This window comes from Callorhinus ursinus, unplaced genomic scaffold, assembly GCF_003265705.2.
Source record: "Callorhinus ursinus isolate GAN/ISIS: 27379988/994484 unplaced genomic scaffold, GSC_fseal_2.0 scaffold19, whole genome shotgun sequence".
NCBI lineage: Eukaryota > Metazoa > Chordata > Mammalia > Carnivora > Otariidae > Callorhinus > Callorhinus ursinus.
The window spans coordinates 20,786,004-20,813,431 of record NW_027397081.1 but is presented as its reverse complement, the minus strand read 5'-3'; the positions used below and the strand labels follow the sequence as shown (position 1 = coordinate 20,813,431).

The window sequence follows — 27,428 nt, the reverse complement described above, 5'->3', positions numbered from 1 at the left end:
CACTTGGAATTTTACATTTCTGTTCATGAGAGAAATCAGTCTGTAATGCTGCTTTCTTGTAATGTCCTTGTCAGACTGGTATTAAGATTATGCTGGCCTCTACAATTATTTGGGAAGAATTCCCTGTTTTCCATTCTGTAGAATGGTTTATGTAAAATTTGGTATTGTTTTTTTCCCTTAAATATTTGGCAAGGATCCCCCAGTGAAGACATCTGAGCCTGGACCTGACCATAAATTTTGCTTTTTGGTAAGATTTTTAATAACTCATTTACTTTTAGGGCAGTTGGTGGCTCAGTCGGTTGAGCATCTGACTCTTGATTTGGGCCCAGTCATGATCTCAGGGTTGTTGGACTGAGCCCTGCATTGGGCTCCATGCTCAGCACGGAGTCTGCTTGGGATTTTCTCTCCTTCTCCTCTGTCTTTCCCCCCGCATGCATACCCTCTCTCTCTCTCTAATAAATAAATAAAATCTTTTAAAAAAAAACTGATTTACTTTCTTTAATATGAGATGAGTCAGATTTCTATTTCTTCTTGCATCCACATTTGGGTTTTTTTTTAAAGGAGTTTGTCTATTTCATCAAAATGATCAAATTTTTTTAGCATGGAATTGTTCATGTGTCCTCTTATTATCATTTAATGTCTCTAGGCTCTGTAGTAATGACTCCTTTTTCATTCCTAATATTGGTTTTCTCTTTTCTTTTTCACTGATTAAAGTGGTATATCCCTGGCAAAACTAAATTTTCAAAGAACCAGTTTTTGGCTTTGTTGATTTTCTCCACTGTACATTTGTATTCTATTTCACTGATTTCTGTTCTTTATGACTTCTTTCTTCTTTTTGATTTGCTATTTTTCCTACCTTCTTCAAGATGGAAAGTTAAAACATTTTTAGCCTTTTTACTTTTTCTGATAATTGCAATTAGGGCTCTAACACTCCTTCTAAGCACTGCTTTAGCTGCATCTGACAAGTTTTAATATGTTTTATCTTCATTATTATTCCCTTCAAAGCATTTATTAATAATTTCCGTTGCAATTTTATCTTTGATTCAGAACTCTTTTAAAATGTACTGCTTACCATCACTATAATCAGAGAACACATTCTGAAAAATAACCCAGGATACGATCAATCTTGATAAATGTGCCATTGATACTTAAAAAAATATATTCTATCACTGTTCAGTGTTTTTATAAATGTTTTCATTTTCCTTGAGGAAATATCTAGCAGTAAAAGGCCTGTGTCGTAAGGTAGATGTACGTTTAACTATATAAAATACTAAAGTTTTCCAAAGTGGTTATGCTCTTTTCCACTTTCACTACCAACATATCAGTTATAATTCATCTACATCCTTGCCAACATCTGCTGCTATTAAGTTTGTTGTCGTCGTCTTCTTTTTTAAGCTATTCCAATGAGTATGAAGTGGTATCTCATTGTGTATCTACTGAGTTTCTATTTTAAATTATCATTTGTCAGCTTCTGACTTTCAATTTTATTCTATTTTATAGATTCAGTTCTCTGGCGAAATTCTCCATATCTTCATCTATTTTCTTCATCTTTTCCTCCATTTACCTGAGTATATTAATCAACTGTTTTAAAGTCCTTGTCTGCTAATACCAGTATCTGTATCATCTGTGAATCTGCTTCAGTTGTCTCTTTTCCTCTTGGCTTTTGGTCATCTGGTCTTATCTTTTGACATGCCTAAAAAATTCTGATTGAACGCTGAATGTTGTTTTAAAACAAATTTAAAGGCTCCACGTGATGTTATCTATAACCAGAAATAGTTCACCCTTATCTCTGCTAGGCACAGAATGCAGGGTTCATCAGTTTAATCCAATCAGGCCCTCGGCAGAATCAAGGCGGCTTTATAGTTTGGGTAAGGCTTATTCTATAGTTGGTTAGACCATCTTGTTAGTGTAGAACTCTCCATGCTCCTATAGAACTCTACAGTCTCTTTTTGACTGAAAGCCTGGTATATTCATTGGGTCCTACCCCACCCCACCCCCACCTCACCCTGGTGGGTCCTGAACATGTACTGTAAGATTATAGAAAATTTCTCTCTGCTTTCCAGAAATTTTCAACTTAGACCCTTAGCCTTTTCAAAAAATTATTTGCTTATTTATTTGAGAGAGAAAGGGAACGAGCAAGGGGGAGGAACAGAGGGAGAGGGAGAAGCAGACTCCCTACTGAGCAGAGAGCCCAACATGGGCTCAATCCGAGGACCCCAAGATCATGACCTGAGCCTAAGGCAGACACTTAATTGAGCCACCCAGGCACCCCATCTTTATTGCACAAATTTAGACATTGGCAAATGTCTTGAGGAGAAAACTAATCAAGTGTTTGAGACCCCTCAAAGTCTCCAACTTTGTTAATTCAGTACCTAAAGACTAACAAAAGCTCTTCTTAATTATCTGTCCTCCAGAAGTAGCTTTATGCTTGGTCTCAATTCATGTTGAAACAAATACTGAAAATTCCTAAAGAAATCTTTAGTTCTCACTGCTGCCAGAACTCTAGTTCCTTATTTCCAAATGTGTATTAAGTCAGCCCTCCCTTAATGTTCCACAGGCTTCTCACACTCAATGTCCTAAATTGAACTCGCTAGCTTTCTATCAAATCTAGTTCTTCTTTGGGCATTACCTACCTATGTTAATGGTACTACCATTCATTTAGCTATCCAAGAATAAAGTTAGAAACTATCCTTGACTGCTCTCAACACCAAACCCAACTGGTCATTGAGTCCTATGGATTCTATTTCTGAAATTTTATTAAATACATGATTCTCTGTTCCCAATGTCCCCATCATCTCCTACCTCAGCTACTAAAATAACTTACTAACTAGACTCTTTACCTTAGTTTTCTGTCCTCTCCAAACCATTCTGTACTGCTGCCAGAATGATCTTTCTAAAATATAAATCTGACAAGACTTATGCCTTAAAATCTTTCAACAGCCTTTTGATAGCCCTTCTGCCACTTCACTTCCACCAGCCACCCCAAGTTTTTTTTTGAAAGAATTATTAATTTTTTATTGTTATGTTAATCACCATATATTACCTCATTAGTTTTTGGTGCAGTGTTCCATGATTCATTGTTTGTTCATAACACCCAGTGCTCCATGCAGAACGTGCCCTCCTCAATACCCATCACCAGGCTAACCCATCCCCCTACCCCCTCCCCTCTAGAACCCTCAGTTTGTTTTTCAGAGTCCATCATCTCTCCTGGTTCGTCTCCCCCTCTGACTTACTCCCCTTCATTCTTCCTCTCCTGCTATCTTCTTCTTTTTCTTTTTTCTTAAAATATGTTGCGTTATTTGTTTCAGAAGTACAGATCTGTGATTCAACAGTCTTGCACAATTCACAGCGCTCACTGTAGCACATACCCTCCCCAATGTCTATCACCCAGCCACCCCATCCCTCCCACCCCCAACCACTCCAGTAACACTCAGTTTCTTTCCTGAGATTAAGAATTCCTCATATCAGTGAGGTCATGTGATACATGTCTTTCTCTGATTGACTTATTTCACTCAGCATAACACCCTCCAGTTCCATCCACGTCATTGCAAATGGCAAGATCTCATTCCTTTTGATGGCTGCATAATATTCCCTTGTGTATATATACCACATCTTCTTTATCCATTCATCTGTCGATGGGCATCTTGGCTCTTTCCACAGTTTGGCTATTGTGGACATTGCTGCTATAAACATTGGGGTACACGTACCCCTTCGGGTCCCTACATTTGTATCTTTGTGGTAAATACCCAGTAGTGCAATTGCTGGATCGAACAGCCACCCCAAGTTTTCACACTATTTCCCACACATATCTTATACTTTCATACTATGTTCCATGACCATCTAGCAAATTCCAATTCACACTTCAAGACCCAGCTTGAGTACTAACCCATCTATATATAAAGCCTTTCTTGACCTCCCTAGACTCTCCCTGCCTTACTTCTCATATAGCATTATAATTACTGTTTTCATCTCCTATTCTCCATTTGTCTGGTCTCCCTTGGTGCTCATCCTATTTACCATCATCATGGTCATCCTATTTACCATCATCATCATCACCATCATTATCATCATCATCATCATCACCACCACCACCACCATCATCATCACGGTCATAATAGGTACTATTTACCATGATTTTATTAAATGCCAAATACAATGTTAAGTATTTTACATACATTCCACCATTTAATTCTATCAACAACCTAGGAAACGGGGATTATAATCCTCATTTTATAATTAAAAACACTGAATTTCAGAGGTAAAGAAACATGCTGAAGGTTACACAGCTAGTAAGTTGCAAATTCAAACCTAAGACTATTTGATTTCAAGCCTGTGCTATGAACCACTACTACCCTGCCACATATTCACATTTAATATTCTCAGCATGTAATGTAGTACCTGGCATGTGCCAGACTCTCAATAAATGTTTGATTGTTGAAAAATACCAAATGAAATAATATATGAAAGCCCTTCTAAATTATAAAACTCTGCATGAACACGATTATTTGCTTTCACTCTCAGTTTATGTCGATTTTTCTACTTCACCATCCTTTATCTGCTTCCACAGTAAACACATATTTCTCCATCTAGGCCCAACTGAAATGTAATAATTTCTCTAACTTTCCAGATGGAATCAGTAATCCCACTTCTGTGTTCTCTGGGATTCTGTACCTACTTCTATTTTAATAATTATACTACTTACTTGCATACAATTATTCCCCCATCCACCTTGGATTATGAATTCCTCAAGAAAAGGAACCACATTTTATTTATCTTTGTAATGCCTATGTCCAGGACAGTCCCATGATATGGAAGTGCCAGATTAATGTTTCCTGAACAAATGCAGAATCACTCTCAAATGTGGATAAGAAGTGAAGTCCTTCCTTTGGAACCCACATTTTCCATCCAGCTTTATTGAAAGATAATTGACAAAAATATTATGTAATTTTATGGTGTATAATATATATATCAATGATTTCTTATATATATAGTATGAACTGATTACCATGATATTAATTAACATTTCTATCACTTCACAGTTACCTTTTGTGTGTGTGTGTGATGAGAACATTTAAAATCTATTCTCTTAGCAAATTTCAAGTACTATAATGACAGTCACCACACTGTACATTATTAGATCCCCAGAGCTCCTTTATCTTATAACTGAAAATTTGCAGCCTTTCACCAACATCTCATTTCCCCACACACACACCCCTCCCTGGTCCTGGCAAACACCAATCTCTGTTTCTATGAGTTCATTTTTTTTAGATTTCCCATATAAGTAAGGTCATAAAGTATTTCTTTCTCTGATTTATTTTACTTAGCATAATACCTCAACATTCATTCATGTCAGAAATGGCAGGATTTCCCTTTTTCATGGCTGAATAATATTCCATTATATATGTACCACATTTTCTTTATCCATTCATCTGCTGGCAGACACTTAAGTTGTTTCCATGTCCTAGCTATTGTGAATAATGCTGCAATGAACACAGGGGTGCAAATACCTCTGTGAGATAGTGATTTCATTTCCTTCAGATATATACCATGAAGTGGGATTGTTGGATCATATAGTAGTTCTGTTTTTAATTTTTTGAGGAACCTCCACACTGTTTTCCATAGTAACTGCACTAATTTACATTCCCACCAATAGTGTACAAGTTTCCCTTTTCTCCACATCCTTGCCAGCACATATCTCTTGTTTTTCACATAACAGCCATTCAAACAGGCATGAGGTGATATCTCATTATAGTTTTGATTTGCATTTCCCTGTTCATTAGTGATGTTGAGCACCTTTTCCTGTACCTATTGGTCATTTGTATGTCTTCTTGAAAAAATGTCTATTTAGGTCCTTTGACTATTTTTGAATTGGGTTGTTTGGGTTTTTTCTTTTTTTCTATTGAACTGTGTAAGTTCCTCATATATTCACCTTATCAGGTATATACTTTGCAAATATTTTCTCCCATTCCACAGTTTGCCTTTTCATTTTGTCAATTGTCTCCTTTGCTGTGCTGAGTGAAGTCTTTTAGTTTGATACAGTCCCACTTGATTCTGTTTGCTTTGTTGCTTATACTTACAATGTCATAGTCAAAAATCATTGCCAAGACCAATGTCAGGGGGCTTACCCCTATGTTTTCTTCTTGGAGTTTTAAAGTTTCAGGTCTTATGTTCAAGTCTTTAATCCATTTTCAGTAGATTTTTGATGGAGTAAGTTAGGGGTCCACTTTCACTCTTTTGCATGTGGATATCCAGTTTTCCCAACACCATCTATCGAAAAGACTATCCTTTCCCCATCGTATATTCTTGACTGCTTTGCTGTAAATTAACTGATTTATATCTAGACTCTTTATTCTGTCCCATTGATCTATGTATCTGTTTTATGTCACTACCATACTGTTTTGATTACTATAGCTTTGTAATATAGCTTGAAATCAGGAAGTGTGATGCTTCCAGTTTTGTTCTACTTTCTCAAGATTTCTTTCACTGGGGTGCCTGGGTGGCTCAGTTTCTTGAGCATCTAACTCGTGATTTCCACTCAGGTCATGATCTCAGAGTCATGGGATCCAGCACTGCTTGGGGCGGGGAGGTCCATGCTCAGTGGGGAGTCTGCTGGAGATTCTTTCTCTCCCTCTGCCCCTCCCCCCTCATGTGCACGTGTGTGCACGTGAGTGTGCACGCTCACACTCTCTCTCAAATAAATCAATAAATCTTTAAAAAGAAAAGATTACTTTCACTATTCAGGGTCTTTTGTGGTTCCATACAGATTTTAGAGTTTAGTATTGTTTTTTCTATTTCTGCTTTAGAACTTTGTTAGGAACCGCATTAACTCTATATATTGTTTTAGATAGTATGAACATTTTAACAATATTAATTCTTCCAATTTATGAGCTTGGACTATCTTTCCACTTATTTGTGTCATCTTCACTTTCTTTCATCAATGTTTTAGCTTTCAGTATATAGATCTTTCACTTCCTTGGTTAAATTTTTTCCTAAGTATTTTATTCTTTTTGATGTCATTGTAAACAGGATTATTTTCTTAATTCATCTTTCTGATAGTTCATTGTTAGTATATAGAAACACAACTGATTTTTGTAAATTGATTTTGTATCCTGAAAAATACAGGAATTACTGAATTCATTTATTAGTTCTAACAAGTTTTTGGCAGAGTCTTTAGGGTTTTCCATATATAATATCATGTCTACAGCAAATAGTTACAGTTTGATTATTCCTTTCCAATTTGGATGCCTTTTACTTTTTTTTCTTGCCTAAACACTCTGGCTAGGACTTCTAGTAATAAGTTGAACATAAGTGGGGAGAATGGGCATCCTTGTCTTGTTCCTGATCTTAAAGGAAAAGATCTCAGCTTTCCTTTTTTTTTTTTTTTAAGATTTACTTATTTATTTGAGAGTGAGAGCGCACTAGTGAGTGGGGGGAGGGGCAGAGGGAAAGAATCTTCAAGCAGACTCCCCACTGAGCGTGGGGCCCTACAGGGGCTCGATCTCAGGAGCCATGAGATCATGAACTGAGATGACACCAGGAGTCGGACGCTTAACCGACTGAGCCACCCAGGCAACCCATGATTTCAGCTTTTCACTGTGGAGTATGATAGCTGTAGGCTTGTCATATAGGGATTTATTATGTTGAGGTACATTCCCTCTATATCAGTTTGTTCAGAGTTTTTATCACAAATGTATACTGAATTTTGTCAAATGCTTTTTCTGCATCTATTAAGATGATCACATGATTTTTAACTTTCATTTTGTTAATGCAGTGTATCATACTGATTGATCTGTGGTGGTTGAACCTTCCTTGCATCCTTGGAATAAATCCCACTTGATCCTGGTATAGGATTCTTTTAATGTACTGTTGAATTCAGTTTGTTAATATTTTGTTGAGACGTTTTACATCAATGTTCATCAGGGATACTGGCCTGTAACTTTCTTTTCCTGTAGTGACCTTGTCTGGTTTTGGTATCAGGGTAGACCTTGTAATGAGTTGGAAAGTGTTCCCTCCTATTCAGTTTTTTGGAAGAATTTGAGAAGGACTGATGTTAATTCTTCTTTAAATGTTTAGTAGGATTCACCAGTGAAGCCAGGTCCAGGACTTTTGTTTCTTGGGAAGATTTTGATCACCGATTCAATCTCCTTACTTGCAATTGGCCTGTTTAGATTTTCTATTTCTTCACATTTCAGTCTGGATAGACTGCATGTTTCTAGGAATTTATCCATTTTTTTTCTAGGTTGCCCAATTTGTTGGCATATAATTGTTCACAGTACTCTCATGATCCTCTGTGTTTCTGTGGTATCAGCTATAATGTCTCCTTTTTTGTTTATAATTTTATTTATTTGAGTTCTCTCTTTGTTTTCTCTTGGTTAATCTAGCTAAGCATTTCAGTTCTGTTTTTCTTTTCAAATAACCAACTCTTAGTGTTATTGATCTTTTCAATTTTTTTCCTATTCTCTATTTATTTTTGCTCTAATCTTTATTATTTCCTTCCTTCTGGCTATCTTTGGGCTTAGTTTGCTCATCTTTTTCTAGTTCCTTGAGTTGTAAGATTAGGTTGCTTATTTGAGATCTTTTTTCTTTGAAGGCATCTTGTACCTATAAACTTTCCTCTTAGAGCTGATTTTGCTGCATACCATACGTTTCAGTACGTTGTTTCCATTTTTGTTGTCTAAACATTTTATTTCTCCTTTGATTTCTTCTTTGATCCATTGGTTGTTCACAAGTATGCTACGTGATTTTCATGTATTTGTGAATTTTCCAATTTCCCTCATTACTGATCTCTATTTTCATATCAATGTGTTTGGAAGAGATACCAGATATGATTTCAATCTTCTTGAATTTGTTAAGACTTGTGTTGTGGCCTATGTGGCATATGATCTATCTTGAAGAATGTCCTATGTGTTCTTGAGAAGAATGTGTGTTCTGCTATCATTAGATAGCTTGTTCTGTATATGTCTGTTAGGTCCATTTGTCTTTAGAGTTGTTCAAACCAATGTTTCCTTATTAATTTTCTGTCTGGATGATCTATCCATTGTTTAGAGGAGGATACTAAAGTCTCCTACTACTATTGTACTGTTGTTTATTTCTCCTTTCAGTTCTGTTAGTATCTGCTTCATGTTTAGGTACTCTGTACATGTATTGCCAAAGCAAGCACTGTGTTTAGATACTCTGGTGCTGGGTGCATAAATATTTATAATTGTTACATCATCTTGATGAATTTACCCCTTTATCACTATATAATGACCATCTTTGTCTATTGTGACCCTTTCAACTTAAAATCTATTTTGTCTGATATAAGGATGGACACCCCCTATTTTGGTGCTCATTTGCATGGAGTATCTTTTTCTATCCCTTCACTTTCAGCCTATATGTGTCCTTAAAGCAAAAGTGAGTCTGATGTTAGTGTGAGTGTGGTATTAGCAAAAGAATTGACAAATAGGTCAGTGGAACAGAACAGAGTCCAGAAATAGACCTGCATAAATATAGTTAACTGATCTTTGACAAAGCAGCAAAAGCAATACAATGGAGCAGAGACAGTCTTTTCAACAAATGGGGTAGGAACAACTGTGCAGAAAAATGAATCCAGACACAGACCTTACACCCCTTATAAAAATTAACTCAAAATGGATCATCAAGCTAAATGTAAAACACAAAATGATAAAACTCTTATAAGATAACACAAAAGAAAATCTAGGTGAGGGGCGCCTGGGTGGCTCAGTCGGTTAAGCGCCTGCCTTCATCTCAGGTCATGATCCCAGGGTTGGCTCCGGGCTCCCTGCTCAGTGGGGAACCTGCTTATCCTCTCCCTCTGCCCCTCCACCCTCTCCCATCGCCCACTCATGCTCTCTATCTCGTGCTTTCTCTCAAATAAATAAATCAAATCTTAAAAAAAAGAAAGAAAATCTAGGTGACTCTGAGTATGACAATAATTTTTTAGATATAATACCTAAGGCATGAAACATAAAAAAAGTAATTGCAAGCTGGACTTCATTAAAATTAAAATTTTCTGCTCTCCAAAAGACAGTGTCAAAAGAATGAGAATTAAAGCCACACATGAGGGAACATATTTGTAAAAAATATCTGATAAAGGATTATTATCCAAAACTACCAAGAACTCTTAAAATTCAAGAATAAGAAAACAAATAACCCAATTAAAAAATGAGCCAAAGACCTAAAGAGACACCTCACCAAAGAAAATGTACAGATGGCTAATAAGCATATGAAAAGATGCTCCACATCATAGGTCATTAGGGAACTGCACATTAAAACAACAATGAGGTACTATTACACAACTGTTAAAATGGCCAAAATCCAAAACACTGACAACACCAAATGATGGAGAAGATCTGGAGCAACAGGAACTTTTGTTCACTGCTGAGAGAAATGCAAAATGGCCCAGCCACTTTGGAATAAAGTTTGGCAGTTTCTTTCAAAAGTAAACATACTCTGACCATATTATCTAGCAAACATACTACTTGGTATTTACCAAAATGAGGTGAAAACATACACTCACATGAATCTTGCACATGGATATTTAAAGCAGCTTTATTCATAACTGCCATATCTTTGAAGAAACCAAGATTCCTTCAGAATGTGAATGGATAAAAAAAACTGTGGTACAACCAGACAACAGACTATTACTCAGCACTAAAAAGAAATGAGCTGTCAAACCATGAAAAGTTATTAGAGGAAACTTAACTGCATATTACTAAGTGGAAGATAGACAATTTGAGAAGGCTACATATTGTATGCCAACTATGTGACATTCTGGAAATGGCAAAACAATGGAGACAATAAAAAGATCAGTTGTTGCCATGGGCTGGGAGGAGAGAAAGATGAATAGGTAAAGCATGAAGCATTTTTAGGGCAGTAAAACTATTCTGTATGATATTATATTATGTGGATACAAGTCATTATCCATTTGTCAAAATCTAGAAGAATGTATAACACCAAGAGTCCATCCCAAAGTCAAATATGGATTACAATGTGTTAATGGAAGTTTATCAGTTGTAACAACTGTACCACTGTGATACAGGATGTTGACAGTGGATGAGGCAGTCCATGTATACCACAAGGGGGTAAATAAACTCTCTGTACTTTTTGCTTAATTTTGCTGTAATCTTACAACTGTTCAAAAAAAAAAAGTCTATTAAAAAAACATAGCTCTTAACTACCTTTCATATGTCTATCCAGATAAAAAACCATTGTTTCCACTATGGATCAGAAGGTAAAACCACTGCCTGATTATTTCTAAAACTCAGCTTTCAAAATCATCTTAACTGGTAATTTAAGGCTCATAGTAAGGATCAAAGAACTTACTTTTCAACTTTCTTCTGATGTTCTTTTTGTCTTTGTTGTTCTTTTACTTGTTCTCTCTCAATATCCATGAAAAGTCGTCTATATCTCAGGTATTGCTTTTGACGCTAAAGGAAAGAAGTTAAAATTGTTGAGACTATGGACTCCAGGAAACAAACTGAGGGTTTCAGAGGGGAGGGGGGTGGGGAGATGGGTTAGTCTGGTGATGGGTATTAAGGAGGGCACATATTGCATGGAGCACTGGGTGTTATACGCAAACAACGAATCATGGAACGCTACATCAAAAACTAATGATGTACCGTATGGTGACTAACATAACATAATAAAAAAAAAAAAAACTGTTAAGATTCTGCTCTCAGAGGACTTTCCAAGGAAGGAAAATATCCTTGTGCCATAGATATGCTAGATGATACAAAAGTCACATCGAATTAAGTCCTTAATTTCCTTCTATTTTATGGTGACCTAGGATAATAGCACATACAACAAGAGCTTTATATTCTCAAGCACATAGCTTTTAGATATTACAGACAAATCAGAGAAAGAAGTACTAATTTAGTTTGCCCTTAGTATAGTCCTTTGTCAACAGCACTTGAGGAAATGACTGTATTTGATACGATAAGATATATTACTATATTTACTCTGTATTCCCAAGTAATAAGTACCATAGAAGCAGGGCCAAAGAAAGAATGTGAGAGGTATTTTATAAAAGAACAACAGTCACTTTAAATTTTCAAAATTAAAACCACATTGCAAAAGTATACTCTAAGCCTAGCCTCATATGGTAATAAAGAGGGAAGAAGGACTGAGGAATATCTGAGCACCACACTTTAAAAGGGAACAAGTATAGGGGCGCCTGAGTGGCTTAGGCGGTTAAGCATCTGACTCTTGATTTCAGCTCAAGTCATGATCTCAGGGTTGTAAGATCAAGGCCCACATCAGGCTTGTGCTGGGCATGAGCGTGCTTGGGATTCTCTCTCTCCCTCTCCCTCTGCCCCCCCCCACCCCGGAAAAAAGGGAGCAAGTATAATAAAAGCAAGTGCTATTGCCCTGTGGGTTTATATATTCTCTTTTAAGGACATAAGCTACTTAAAGGGCACTGGTGTACACATAGACATGTTTTTGCCCTTTGAGTAGCTTATGTCCTTTTGGTAAAAATTATCAAAAGTCTAATAGCTGGTTCTTAATGCTGAGGCCATCACAAGCTCAGTGGTATTTTTTTCAAAACACATATGCCCCAAACCTACCTTTTCATATACTGATCAGTATATCTGTTTGGGTTCAGGCATTTGTATTTTGAAAAAAGCTCCACATCTGATTCTGGCACATGGGCAGTGTTAAAAAACTCTTGGTTTAAACCAACTTTAGATTAAGAAGGAAAAAAAAAAGTAAGTCATAAGTTAAAAACCCTTCCTTTAAGTTATTTGACAAACACACACTAATGGGAAAAATTCACTAGGATCAGATCTCTGATTTCACATCAAGGTATCCTAAATCCTAGAAGCTTGGAAGAAAAGTTCAACACATTATAATGACTCAAGTGATTTCTCTGCCTTTATCCATGGAATTTGTAGTACTGGCTCTTAATGTGTAAGAACACAGTAAATCATTCCCAATTTCACATATACTATTATAATAGAAATACTGGTGTCCAAAAGCAATTATCATTACGTACCTCTTTCTTGTCTTCTTCATGATCTACTCCAGATTGGAGTGTCAGTGGAATTTGGAATTCAGTGTTCAATTTTGATTGATAGCCATCATAAACCTGTTAGAAGTCCAGGCACACAAAGTGACAAAATTGCCAAAAGCTAGCCCTGTATGTGCTTTTGATATTTTCATCTATTGTTTCTTTTCTCCTGCAACCTTAACCTCAACTGGATAAAAACAAACAATTAAAAAATCAATAAATTAAAATAAATTAAAAAAGAATGAAAGAAGCAGATTCAGAAGAAATAAACCAAATAAAAAATAATAAAGCAAAGGGAATGACTCAGGTCAAAAACATGGGTGAATTAATAACAAATCAAAATGTTCAGAATGAAAGTTCTTCTAAAGTGGTCACTTGAAATCACTCTGAGCATGCTTAGGACTGAATCCAGGATATAAAGCCAGATCCCTTATTATCTCAAATCTGTAATCATTTTCAATGTACACAACTCTTTTGGTGGGTGTGAGCCCAAATAAGAACCTGAAAATATTATAACATCAACTAACATGGAAGGGAGGAAACTGGAGCTAATTTTCCCCCATATTACTAGAAAAGCCTTATGATATAACTTGGTATACCTACTTTGTTATAGGTCAAATTATGACCTCTAACTTTTAGAATGAAAGCTTAGTATTACTTTTTTTAGCTTAAAAGTTATGTATCTTTTAGCAAAGTTGCAGGATATAAGATCAGTATACAAAAATCAACTGTATTTCTTTATACTTGTAATGAACAATCTGAAAATGAAATTAATGGAAAAATCCATTAAAAATACCATCAAAAAATTACTTAAAATTAACAAAGTTGGTGTATATTTTATTCTCTAAAACCTACAAAACATTGTTGGAAGAAATTAAAGAAGGTCTAGATGAATGAAAAGACATGAAAGGACAGATAAGATGGCAGTACTCCCCAGATTGATCAACAGATTTAATGCAATCGCCATCAAAATTTCAGATGACTTCTTGTAGGAGTTGACAGGGTGATCCTTAAATCCAAATGCAAGGGACCCAGAATAGCTAAGATGGTTTTGAAACAGAAGAATATAGTTGGAGGAATCACTCTTCCCAATTCTAAAACTTAACTACAAAGCTACAGGGCGCCTGGGTGGCTCAGTTGGTTAAGTGACTGCCTTCGGCTCAGGTCATGATCCTGGAGTCCTGGGATCGAGTCCCGCATCGGGCTCCCTGCTCAGCAGGGAGTCTGCTTCTCCCTCTGACCCTCTCCCCTCTCATGTGCTCTCTCTCTCTCTCATTCCCTCTCTCAAATAAATAAATAAAATCTTAAAAAAAATATTCAAGATAGTGTGGTACTGGCATAAGAACAGACTTATAAAAAAAAAGAATAGATTTATAGATCAATGGAACAGAACTGACAGTTCAGAAATAAACCGTTATATTTACAATCAACTGATTTTTGGCAAGAGTGTTCAACGGGTAAGCATTTCAACAAATGATGTTGGGACAACTGGATATCCACATGCAAAAGAATGAAGTTCAATTCCCACCTTCTACCACATATGAAAATTAACTCAAAATGGATCACAGACCTAAATGCAAGAGATATAAAATTCTTCAAGGAACACATAAGAGTAAGTCTTCATGATCCTGCATTAGGTAGTTTCTTAGATATGACATCAAAAGCACAATCCACAAAAGAAAAAGTAACTAAGACTTCTTCAAAACTTCACACCCATTCATATAGCTATAATTAAAAAAACATTAAGTGCTGGTGAGGATGTGAAGAAATTAGAACCCTCATACACTGTTGGAAGGAATGAAAAACCGTGCAGCCACTTTGGAAGACAGTTTGGCAGTTCTTCAAAAGGTTAAGCATAGAGTCCCCAGATTCCCAGCAATTCCACTCCTTGGTATACTCAAGAGAAATGAAAACACATATCCACAGAAAAACTTGTATGCAAATACTCACAGCAACATTATTAATAACAGCCAAGAAGCAGAAACAATCCAAACGTCCATCAATTGATGAATGAATAAATAAAATGTGCTATATGCATAAAATGGAATGTTATCTAATGAGAGGAATAAAGTACTGCTATATGCTACAAGGTCAATGAACTTTGAAAACATTATGCTAAATGAAAAAAGCCAGTCACAAAAGGCCATATATTCCATGATCCCATTTATATGAAATGTCCAGAATAGGGAAATCTATAGACAGAGAAATTGGTTAATGGTTGCCTAGGGTTGGGGGGTGGAAGAAAAAGGAATTGGCAGCTAATGGGTAAGGACTTTCGGAGTATGATGAAATGTTCTAAAATTCATTGTGGCAAACTTTATACAACCCTTTGAATATACTAAAAACACTGCATTGTACACTTTAACTAGGTAAATTATATGGTATATAAATTACAGTCAATCCTCAATATTCCATACTCCTTATTTGTGAATTTGCCTATTCACTAAAATTTATTTGTAATCCCAAAATTAACACTTGTGATGCTTTTATGATCATTTGCAAACATGTGACAAATTTGAGTCATTAGATATGCATGTTGCTAGCTAAGGCTGAACAAGGTGATGCTCTGCTCTTTTTGTTTCAGCCTTCAAACTGTAAACAAGTATTCTTTTCAAGGTCTATTTAGTACCAAGGTTTTTGCATTTTTGTGCTTTTTGTTTCTGATTTCACTATTTAAAATGGCTCCCGGAGCACCTGGGTGGCTCAGTCAGTTGAGCGTCTAACTCTTGATTTCAGCCCAGGTCATGATCTCAGGGTCCTGGGATCCAGCCCCAGATCGCGTCGGGCTCTCAGCTCAGTGGGGAGTCTGCTTGAGGATTTCTCTCCCTCTCCCTCTGCCCTTCTCCTGGTTCACTCTCTTGCTCTCTCTCTCTAAAATACATAATTTTTTTAAAGAGATAAAAATAAAAAACAGAATAAAATAAAATAAAATAAAATAAAATAAAATAAAATAAAATGGCTCCCAAGCACAGCGTTGAAGTACTATCTAGCATTCCTAAGCATAAGAAGGTTGTGATGAGGGGCGCCTGGGTGGCTCAGATGGTTAAGCATTTGCCTTCGGCTCAGGTCCTGATCCCGGGATCCTGGGATCGAGTCCCACATCTGGCTCCTTGCTCAGCAGGAAGCCTGCTTCTCCCTCTCCCACTCCCCCTGCTTGTGTTCCCTCTCTCGCTGTCTCTCTCTCTCTGTCAAATAAATAAATAAAATCTTTAACAAAAAAAAAAAAAAAGAAGGCTGTGATGTGCCTTATGGAGAAAATACATGTATGAGATAAGCTCATTCAGGAATAAGCTATAGTGTTACTGGCTCTAAGTCCATGTTAATAAATCAACATTATATATTAAATAAGATATCTTTAAACAGAAACTCACATAAAATAAAGTCAGGTATTGATGAGTGACCAAAACATTGTGATCAGAGGCTCACAAAAACCTAACTCTGTATCTCCCCTAGGAATAGTGGTTTAGTATTCACCAATTCAATGTTTGTGGCAACTTTATATAACTACCGTGAATAACAAGAATTGACTGTATACCTCATTATTTTTAAAATTATTTATTTGTTATAGATAAAATCTGAAAATGATACATAGCAGAAACTTATGGTAGTTATTTCTGGAATTCTGGGTTATTTTTTCTTTTTGTTTGTGTTTACTTTTGCTACAATAAAAATGAAACAATTTTCTGCTTTCAAAAAAGAAAAACCAGGCTTTCAGCACTGGGCAAGGGGTAAGCTCACTATGGACCTGTCTGTCTCACTGATTCTAACTAAAGATTCCAGGAAATGTGGTCTGTGGTATCTGGAGAGTGTAGGGATTGGGTATCCTGAGGAAGAATGAGTTAGAAAAGTGGATTCCTCAAATCTGTGTACGTATTGGCATATATCCTAAAATCGCCCCTGAGTTATGCATGCATGGGATGGACCTAAAGGAGTATAATGAAGGCTTTGAAAATTGAACTAACGTTGGAGCCACTCTTCACAGAAGGTGAGAAAGAACTTATAATATAAACGTAACCAGGCTGATTGCCTGCTAGAACAAATAAACAAAAGATGCAACATTCTTCAGAGGATTTCAACAGAAGCCAGAGTCTCACAATATAATATTCAAAATTGGACCCAGAAGAAAGGATGGCCAGAGAATCCAGAATATGGTCCAAAGACAGATAACTCTTCTTCTGACATAGTAGGAATAGGTAAGAATGCCAAAAAAAAGACGAATGGCTGAGGGAGGTAGTGCATGATGGCTTCTATTTTCTTCATCAAAGTCTGAGAGTATGTGGATGTAGCAAGAGCTTTACAAAGTATTTAAGATTTACTATTATTAGTGTGGGCCATAGGAGAGAGAGCTGACAAAGGGCAAGCAAGAAAAATGCTAAGCAGCATGGGGAACACAGCAGCTGTGATCATAAGCCCAAAGTATGACTGTGATCTAAATCTACACTATTAAAGTGTTTTTTCCAATAAGGCAGGATTATTTCAGGAGCCTAAAAGGAGAAAGGATGGATCTAGGGGATCGAGGCTTGTATGGCAGAAGGACAAGAAGAGCTTCTGACCACCAAGGCAGCACCCTCAAGCAAATAGAGTTAGGTATGCCTCTTCTGTGCTCAGTTAATGACCTATGCACCCTCTACCATTATGTTGCTTCAGAATTATCTGCTTATGTGTCAGTCTCTCTTCTTTAGATTGTCTGAAATTTGAGTTCTGTGTCTGATTCACAATTGTATCTTTGATATTTAGTGCCTAAACAATGGATAACACCTAATAAGGTGTTCAATAAATGTTTAATTGCTTAATTCAAAACATATTTAACAAGAGACTATCCGGTACCAGGCACTGTACTATAAAGGCTGTCCATACACTGGTAAACACATAAGGTGTGGTACCTCTCCTCATAAAGCTTACAGACCAGTGGAAAACATGCTAAATCAATACATTATTGCAAATTGTTTTGTGTAGTGAGAAGGAAAGAGAACGCAAGGATAGAGAAAAACAGAAGCGAGGAGACCTATTTTTAACAAGGTGGTCAGGACAGTCTTTTCCAAGGAGAGAACATTGAAGCTGAAACCTAAAGGACGAGAAGGGACCAGCTTTGTGAAGAAAAAAAAGAAGGCTATCCAGGCAAAGGAAAAAACATATGCAACAGACCTGAGGTAGGAAAGAGCCTGGCATACTTCGGGATATGTAAGTGACGATGTAGAATAAAACACGACAGTGTACCTCTAGGCCAACCTCATAGAGACAAACTAAAAATTATAAAAGAGCTACAGTGTAGTCCTGAAAACCTCAGCCCAAATCCTACTTTCTGTCTTTATGCTCCTTTTCTCCTGCTGTTCTCTTAAAAGGGTCAAGAGGAAATGTCTCTTTATCTCTTTTATATATCCTAACAACACTGGTTGCCTGAAGGCTCTGTCATTAAAATAACATAAAATCACAAGATAGAAATTATCTAGACAGTGATCAGTTCTAGTGGAAATAAACTAGACTTCAGTTAAGCCATGGAGGAATCTTAGGAGGCCAGATTACTGTAATGTTTTCTTGAAAAACTATGGATCTTAACTCAGTACATTGAAGCTTAGGCAATATAACCCTAATAAGCTCCAGCCTACACCCTGAACAGCTTATTTCTTGGTGATCCTGTCTTATGCTCTACTAGCTTATCGATGGAGATCTAGGCCTGGCCATTGGGGAGAAGGTCCTCCTGACCCCTCTCCCTCAGAAACCACTCATTTCTTCCCCTCTCATGCCATAAAAGACAATGGCCATTAGAAATACACCTCTTATAAAGAACACACATATAAAATACAGTTTTTCCAATACCCTAGGTTTCGGGAGAGCACTAAAGTAATCTTAGGTCAGGATAAGTTTTACACACTATGAACTAAAACAAGAGTCTGTTTGTTGCTCAGCCTTACCACTCCCAGCTCTGTAGGTACCTGCGATCCTACCTAAATTCCATTACTCATACTCTACCTGTCTTCTGCTGGAAGCCTCTGTCTGGTGCTTGGCTGGCAGATGCTGCTGGTCGTCCAGAAGCAAATCCTCTTGCCATCTTTCAGCTGTCCCAATAGACGGCTGCTGCCTGAAGTATAAGCTCTAAAAGAATACAAAAGCAGTCACCAAAATACATGAGCAGTGACATAATGCTAGTAATGCTGCAGGGATAGCCCTGACATACTCTATACAGGTCTGTTAGATTAGTTGCATACATTATGGCATAAAAGTAGACATTACACTCCTTGCCACTATTACGGATCTTAACTGTATCCACAAAGCAGTCCTAAGTTTCTTCATCTATAAAACAAGGATAATCACAGTATCTATCTCCCCAGATTATTGTGAGAATGAGAAATGACACAATGGATACAAAGTTCTAGAACTATTTTGGTTATGGAAAGTGCTTAACAAATGTAAGCTGTCTCTCATATTATTAATAGTATTAATAAGAGAGAACACTACCAGAAGCAGCAGAAGCACTGTTGTGAGAAGCATAGCTCTGGCAAGCCCAGATCAAACTCTAACTGATTTACTTTCCGTTTACTTTTGACTGCACTCTGCTCTACCTGCTCTCCTGCTGAACCTGGATCCTGGATATCATGTAAATCATATTTGTGGTGCTCCGGAAATAACTCCTTTCTCCATCTCTTATCTGTCATGTTACGAAAGGCCTGCCCATGGTTCCTGTGCTACAAGACAACAAAACATTGAACATCAATTGTCAAAGCAGAGCATCATGCCAGGGCAATGGTAAAAGCCTCGGTGAAGGGGCCTGAAGTAGTTTCAACAGGTCGGAACGGTATGATACATCACAGAACTAGAGAACAGGATAGCTTTGCCCACTATTTACTGACCTCAACACTAAGTCCCCAATATTTCCCTCTTAAACTTGAGCCAAAATCTAAGCAATTTATTCTCTGCTACTTATTCCTCACCATGCTCTGCTCTACTTATTCCCCAGAGAGGCGAGATCTTTTTTTTTTTTTTTAAAGATTTTATTTATTTATTTGACAGCAAGAGAGGGAACACAAGCAGGGGCAGAGGGAGAGGGAGAAGCAGGCTCCCCACCAAGCAGGGAGCCCGATGCGAGGCTCTATCCCAGGACCCTGGGATCGTGACCTGAGCCGAAGGCAGACACTTAACGACTGAGCCACCCAGGCACCCCGAGAGGCGAGATCTTAAACACTGGGTGAAACATACCGATGGCACTTCAGAAGCAATTCTTCTTTCAATCTCCCATTTCTCACAAGATGAGGGTTGCTTGATATACTTGCTCTAAAGGAACAACAAAATACAGAACTATTTAAGCAGAAATGATTAGTGACAACTAATGACATCAGTGACAACTCCAAAATGATGATACTAGGGGAGGATAACATAACAGAGTTGGTGTGCATGTGTGCCTGCATGTGTTAATACAAAATTCCCATATATAAATCAAAGTAGGAAGGAAAATAGTATAATGAATCCCAGGATACCCAATCCCCAGCTTCAATAATTAATAACATTTTTTTCCATCTGTCTCTTTTCCCACTTTTTTCCTGGACTATTTTAAAGCAAATCCCAGATTATTCTGGTCCTTTTTTTTCTTTCTTTTTTTGCATAACTATTCAATAATATGTTTGGAAGAAGTAAGGCAACAAAGTAATGTTTTTATAATGTTGCTAGCATTTTCCCAAGGTATAGCTAGAAAACAAGCTTGTGTCATTCCACATACACTGCTACTAGATGTCCCCAATAACTCCATACACAAAAACTAGCAGTGGTAAAGTTCAGGTAGTTCTGAGGTGGCAAACAGCTTGTTTTATCCTTCCTCATAACTGGTTTGCAAACTGGTAGAGCAGAATGTCTGGTTTTGGTGTACTGCTTCAGTTGGCCAAGAGGAGAAGTCCTTCAGTATTTATAAAACTAAATGCAGAAAGTCAAATATACTCCAGGATGTGAGTTTATGCAAATGTCTACTGTTAATCAATATTATATGAACCCTGTCTCTTCGTCAACCCAAATGACAGATGCTTTCTCACCTGGACAGACTTGAGGTCTGGCACATTTTGAAATAGCTAAAATGTTATGCTCTTAGCCTCACTCTAGAAGCTTTTTTTTTTAAGATTTTTTATTTATTTATTTGACAGAGAGAGACAGCAAGAGAGAGAACACAAGCAGGGGGAGTGGGAAAGGGAGAAGCAGGCTTCCCACTAAGCAGGAAGCCCAATGCGGGGCTCGATCCCAGGACCACAACCTGAGCCGAAGGCAGACACTTAACGACTGAGCCACCCAGGCGCCCCTCACTCTAGAAGCTTTAATTCTATGTAGCTTACATGTGAACTAACTTGATAAGCTCCAACCCAAATCTTAAGTAATTTCATCTGTTACTCTTTTAAGAAGGAGAGTCTTCCACCTGTATTCTGCTCTACCTGTTCTCTAGGGGAAGCTCGGTCCTGGGTTTTAGGTTCAACATACTGATTATACTCCAGAGGCAATTCATTGCTCATTCTCTCTGCTCTCATAAATGATGGCAGTTGCTTGAGAAACATGTTCTAAAGGAATAAAAATAAAAAGCAAACTGTCTGACCAGGGCAACATGCTAATCATAATATTGTAGGTTTCAGTGAGAACTCCAGGGAAATGGTACCAGGTGAGGATATGCTGATACATTTTCACTTGAACAAGGATATAATACTTTTATCTTATGCTATTTATTTTTTAAGGAGGTAACACTTCTAGCTCAACTCTGTAAACCTGAATTTTTAATCCTAAACCATGTACAGAGTAGTCTGACAAACTCCCCATATGTTAAGTAATTTAGGATCTGCCACAACTTCCTATACTGTTCATGTAGGGACAGTGTGTTGGTGGTAATACTGTGGGCTTCAGCAGAAGTTGTAGCATAATCTTAGTAAACTAAAATAGTTTGATTCTACAGTAAGAATATGAATGGGATTTATCAACCTTCTAAATGACAGAACTGAGTTGGTTGATAGAGTTCATCAGACCAGGGTCTTTTGCACCTGTTTCTGTACTTCATGTTACCGATTATTGAGAATATATAAAATCCAGTTACTTTATCTTCTGTTTATCTCCTTTTTATTTTGCTCTACCTGATCTCTGATGAAGGTCTGGTCCTGGAGTTTAGGAGGCAGATACTGATAACCTGCCAGAAAATAGTCTTCTCTCCCTTTCTCACTTGACATATCAGAATGTGACTCCTTGAAGCGTATTTTCTAAAAGAAAACAAAAACACTAATTGTAAATTGTCCAGGAGGAGTAATATGATAGTAATAATACTATAGGCTTTATTGAGAGCCTTACAGTAATTTTTTTAATTTGAGATAATGTGAAATATAGAATAAAACAGAAAGCCATACTTTCTGTCATTACCGAAGTCTAGCTTCTTGAGAACAACCTTTGCAAGTTCCAAACTAAACCCTGAACCATTCAGTTCCTGCCGGACTCTCTCCTTTTTCTGTTCTACCTTGTCCCTGGTGGAGGTCTGATCTTGATGCCTGGGTAGAAGATCCTGATGGACATCCAGAGGAAACGCCTCTCTCCCTCTTGGGCCTATCAAAATTGATGCTGGCTGCTTCAAATTTGCTTCCTAAAGAAAGAACAAACACAAAATACCAATTGTTCAGTTAAGAAAGATCAGTTAACCAATACTTTAGGCTGTGGTGAGAATTCTGGTATTAACTGAGGTCAGAGTATAACTGAGCATATGAAATAGAAGAAAACACTATGTTCTAGTCCACATAAGCCCACTTACAACCCTATGTAATTTACTTCCTGTTGATCCCTTTCTTCTTATTTTTGGCCTAACTGATCTCTGGTGGAGGGCTGGCCTTGGAACCTGAGTAGTAAAAGATACTGTTGCACACTTGTGGGCCACTCCTTGTTCCATCTTTCAGCTGTCAAAGCAGATAATGGCTGCCAGAAATATTTTTCCTAATAAAGATTAAAAAAAAGTAAATTGTCCAGTAAGGGGTAATGTGCTGCTGATAATACTTTAACATTTAATGAGAACCCCAGACTTTTGAGGAATTAATGAGGAAACTATTTTTTCCAACTATGACTCTCCAAATCAGCTGCAATTTAGTCCTTGCAAATCCCACTCCAAAATTTAAGTAGTTATTTCTTCTTGTTATATCTCCTTTCCACTCTATTTTACCTGATCTCTGGGTAGAAAATGCTGATGCTGGTCTTTGGGTAGAAAATCTTGGTCCTGAAATGTGGATTGAATATTCTGGTCCTCAGGGAGAACATGCTGGTCTCTGGATGGAAAATGCTGGTCCTGACATTCAGGTAGAATATCCTGGTCTTTGGGTAGAAAATCCTGGTCTTTAAGTAGAAAGTCCTGGTCCTGACATCTGGGTAGAATATTCTGGTCTTTGGGAAGAACACACTGTTCTTTGGGTAGCAAATCCTGGACTTTAGACACAATACTCCCATCATCTAGTTCAATATTCTGGGCTTCTGGCATAATACCCTGAGTTTTTATCTTAACAGCCTGGGCTTTAGGCTCAATGGCCTGGGCTTCGGGCTCAACAGCTTGGCTTTCCGGCTCAATAGCCAGAGTATTGAGTCTTGGCTCACCACTCTTGGCTTCTGGCTCAATACTCTCAGCTTCTAGCTCAACACTCTGGATTCCTGTCAAATCACCCTGGGTTTCCAGCAGATCACCTTGGGCTTCTGGAAGATAATCCTGGGCTTCTGGAAAAATATTCTGAAGGCCTTGAAGATCTAATTGCTTTTGCTCTTCCTCTTTCATCACAGCAAATAGTGGATTTTTGAACCGTACTTTCTAAAAGTGAACATAAACATCAAATATAGAATGCCAGGTCGTAGCAACACTCTAGATTTTCCATGAGATTCCTAAAATAATTTCAATAAGATATGGTAGTCAGGGGCACCTGGGTGGCTCAGCGGATTAAGCGTCTGCCTTCAGCTCAGGTCGTGATCCCAGGGTCCTGGGATCGAGCCCTGTGTCAGGCTCCCTGCTAAGTGGTGAGCTTATGTCTCCCTCTCCCTCTGCCTGCCGCTCCCTCTGCTTGCGCTCACTCACATTCTCTCTCTTGCTCCCTTTCAAATAAATAAAATCTTAAAAAAGATAAAAAAGATATGGTAGTCAAACAAATTACTAGAATAAAATGGGAAATTATAATATTTGCTTGACTTAACAGAACCTAAATCTATAATCCCAAACTAGTACAACAATATGGTACTGCTAGTCCAAATCACACTTAGTTTAATTTTTATTGTACTATCTCCTTTCACTCTGCTTTACCTGAACTCTGCTGAAAGGTTTATCCCTGTCTTCAGAAAGGAGATCCTGCTGGTCTCCCCAAAACAAATTTTCTGTCCCTTTCTTATCTATCATAACAGATGAAGATTCCTCAGAGTCAGGTTCCTACAAAACAACACAATCAACAATGAAAAAAAAGTATCTATTACAGGTATAAACTATGAGATTACAATAAAATCCTGGGATTCAGCGCACTATTAATATAATTTGGTAGGTCAATACAATCAAATATTATAAAAACAGGACATTACAAAAGAAGCATAAGACTATATAATGAAAAATATAAAACACTGTTGAAAGAAATTTAAAAAGATCTAAATAAATCGAAAGACATCCCATGTTCACGGATCTCAGAAGGTAGTATTAAGACATTGATAAACCCTCAGTCAACTGGTTTTCAACAAGGGTGCCAAGAAAATTCAATGGAAAAAGGATAGTTTTTCAACAAATGGTACTGGGACAAGTGGATATCCACATGCAAAAGAACTAAGTTAAAACACTTCCTCACCACATATAAAAATTCACTCAAAATAGATTATAGACCTAAATGTAAGAACTAAAATTATAAAATTTTTAGGACACATAGCAGAAAATATTGATGACTTTAGATTAAGCAATGGTTTATTAGATACTATATCAAAAACACAAGCAACACAAGAAAAAATAGATAAATTAAACTACACCAAAATTAAAAATTTTGTACAAATGACAGCATTAAGAAAGTGAAATGACAACCTACAGAATGGGAGAAAATACCTGCAAATCATGTATCTGATAAGGGACATGTATCCAGAATATATAAAGAACACTTATAACTCAATAATAAAAAAACCAAATACCCCAATTAAAAAATGGACACCACATTTGAATAGACATTTTCTCCATAAGAGACATATAAATGGGCAATAGGCATGTGAAAAGATACTCAAGATCCTAAGTCATCAGGAAAACACAAATCAAAAGTATAGTGAGATATCATTTCACATCAGTAGGATGGTTATAATCAAAAAGATGGACAATAATAAGTATTGGTGAGGATGTGAGGAAATTGGAACCCACATATATTGCTGATGGAAAACAGCGTGGCAGCTCCTCAAACTATTAAATACAGAGTTAGCCTATGACCCCAAAATTCTAAAGAAATGAATGTCCACACAACAACATGTACATAAGTCTCTGTAACAGTTATTCACAAAAGCCACGAAGTCCATCCACTGATGAATGGATATACCAAATGCGATAAAGCCATAAAAGGAATATTATTCCGCAATAAAAAAGGAATGAAGTACTGATACATTCTACAACATAATGAAAATATGCAAAGTGAAAGAAGCCAGTCACAAAAGACCACATAGTATAGGATTCTATTTAGATGAAATGTCCAGAATAAGCAAATCCATAGAGACAGCAAGTAGTTTAGTGGTTGCTTAGAGCTGGGGGTAGGGAAAGGAGTGAATGGGAAATGACAGCTAATGGGAATAGGGTTTCTTTTAGGGGTGAAGAAAGTGTTCTAAATTAGATTATGTTGACAGTTGTACAAACCTGTGTGTATACTAAAAACCACTGAAATGTATACTTTAAATGGGTAAACTCTGTGGTATATAAATTATATCTCAATAGAACTGTTAGGAACAAAACAATACTGGACCGTAGAATCTTAACCCTCAAACCCAAATGTAATTAGCTGTGGACGGCTCTAACAAGCCCTTATTTTTTCCCTTTATTCTTTACATTTCCCTCCCTGGTTTTCTATAAATTTTCTGGTAATGCGAAGGAGTTAAAAGACCAAAGACCTTGACAGACCTTAAAGGTCAACTGTCTTCTTGTTCCTGTATTTATCTTGAGGGATGATGACTTCCTAAAGTGCTTTCTGAAAAAAAAAAATTAATACAAATATAGATGGTCTAGAGAAAGCAATATGCTCATGATACTAAGTTGAGATTTTGTGAAAGATCTGGAATGATTTTAACAGATGAGGGTGGTTTAATATAAATAAAGAAAAACAAGTGGTGAGTTCTACTTCAGATTTACAAACAAATCACTCACACATCAAACATGGAGTGAAATAGGCTGCTAGGAGAATATATTAACTTTATAAATGACAATTTGTCCCTATCCCAGCCAGGATCAATTTTAGGAGGCTTATGATTTTATCTTGGTGACCTGACAATGTGCAAGCAAGTATATCTTCTATTTGTATCTCTATATCTGGAATAACAATAAGAACCAGAGAGATTCTAAGGTCAGTAAAAATAAGTCTAACAAGGAAATGAAACCAGAGTTCAACTGGGTTATAGACTGTGTCCTTTCTGACTGGCAGATTTCCACTTCACACAACTGAGGGGGTAGAAAACTATTCAGAATTGAGGGAAAGACCACATACTTGATATAAGAAATACAAAAAATTACACTAATTTCTTTTATCAATCTCATTTCTATAGAATGATGTTTCCAATGTTTTAGCTGAAAAATACACATGCATTCTTTGGAAGTAGCAGTCAGTCTGAATTCATCATCATCATCATCATCATCATTTAAATGGCATCTCTGACGTATAAAACTGATTTATACAGGATGTTATCTCAGACTTAATTCTTCTCCCTTCTACTGAATGATGATTTGTCAGACCTGTAAAACAGTACTTTTTCTGGAAAAACATCAACTGAAAGGTTTGAACATGTTTCACACAATATAAAATATGAGTCTCTAGTATCTGATAACTCTTTTTTTTCTGGTTTACTAGAATGTGTCCAACCGCTTCCTTCTAACAGTACTCTGGAGTCAGTCTAATGTCACCAACTGGAGTTGCCAAATCCATTAGGTACGAAAACGGTCAAAAAAAAGCAAGCCACTGAGAAGAACTTAGGTACAAAAGAAACTCTATCTTGAGAGTCATAACAAGACAATGCTAGAAAAAGGTAATCACACTGAATGCATCTGGGACGACATGCTGTATGTGACACACACACCCATGCCCGCTTGTTTCTTATATTTAACTATAAATGTCTTAGTTACCACTGAAGAGAGAGACATTATAGGTTAGTATTCTACAAACTGTAAACATATAAGAGACAAACATTTTTGATAATTGTGCTGAGATACTTAAGGAAAAAAAATATAAAAAATATA

General features: G+C 37.0%; 1 protein-coding gene across 1 annotated transcript in view; it reads right to left on the bottom strand.

Moving 5' to 3' along the window:
• CCDC15 (coiled-coil domain containing 15) overlaps positions 1-27,428 on the bottom strand; it is an 83,240-nt gene that overhangs the window by 42,834 nt on the left and 12,978 nt on the right. The window contains exons 5-14 of the mRNA XM_073904060.1: positions 24,282-24,404; positions 23,166-23,798; positions 22,476-22,598; positions 22,102-22,224; positions 21,418-21,525; positions 20,204-20,278; positions 19,570-19,692; positions 18,980-19,102; positions 12,995-13,087; positions 11,326-11,429 (exon numbers count right to left, since the gene is read on the bottom strand). Coding sequence (XP_073760161.1) covers positions 11,326-11,429; positions 12,995-13,087; positions 18,980-19,102; positions 19,570-19,692; positions 20,204-20,278; positions 21,418-21,525; positions 22,102-22,224; positions 22,476-22,598; positions 23,166-23,798; positions 24,282-24,404 — 1,628 coding nt within the window. The remainder of the gene's footprint in view (positions 1-11,325; positions 11,430-12,994; positions 13,088-18,979; positions 19,103-19,569; positions 19,693-20,203; positions 20,279-21,417; positions 21,526-22,101; positions 22,225-22,475; positions 22,599-23,165; positions 23,799-24,281; positions 24,405-27,428) is intronic.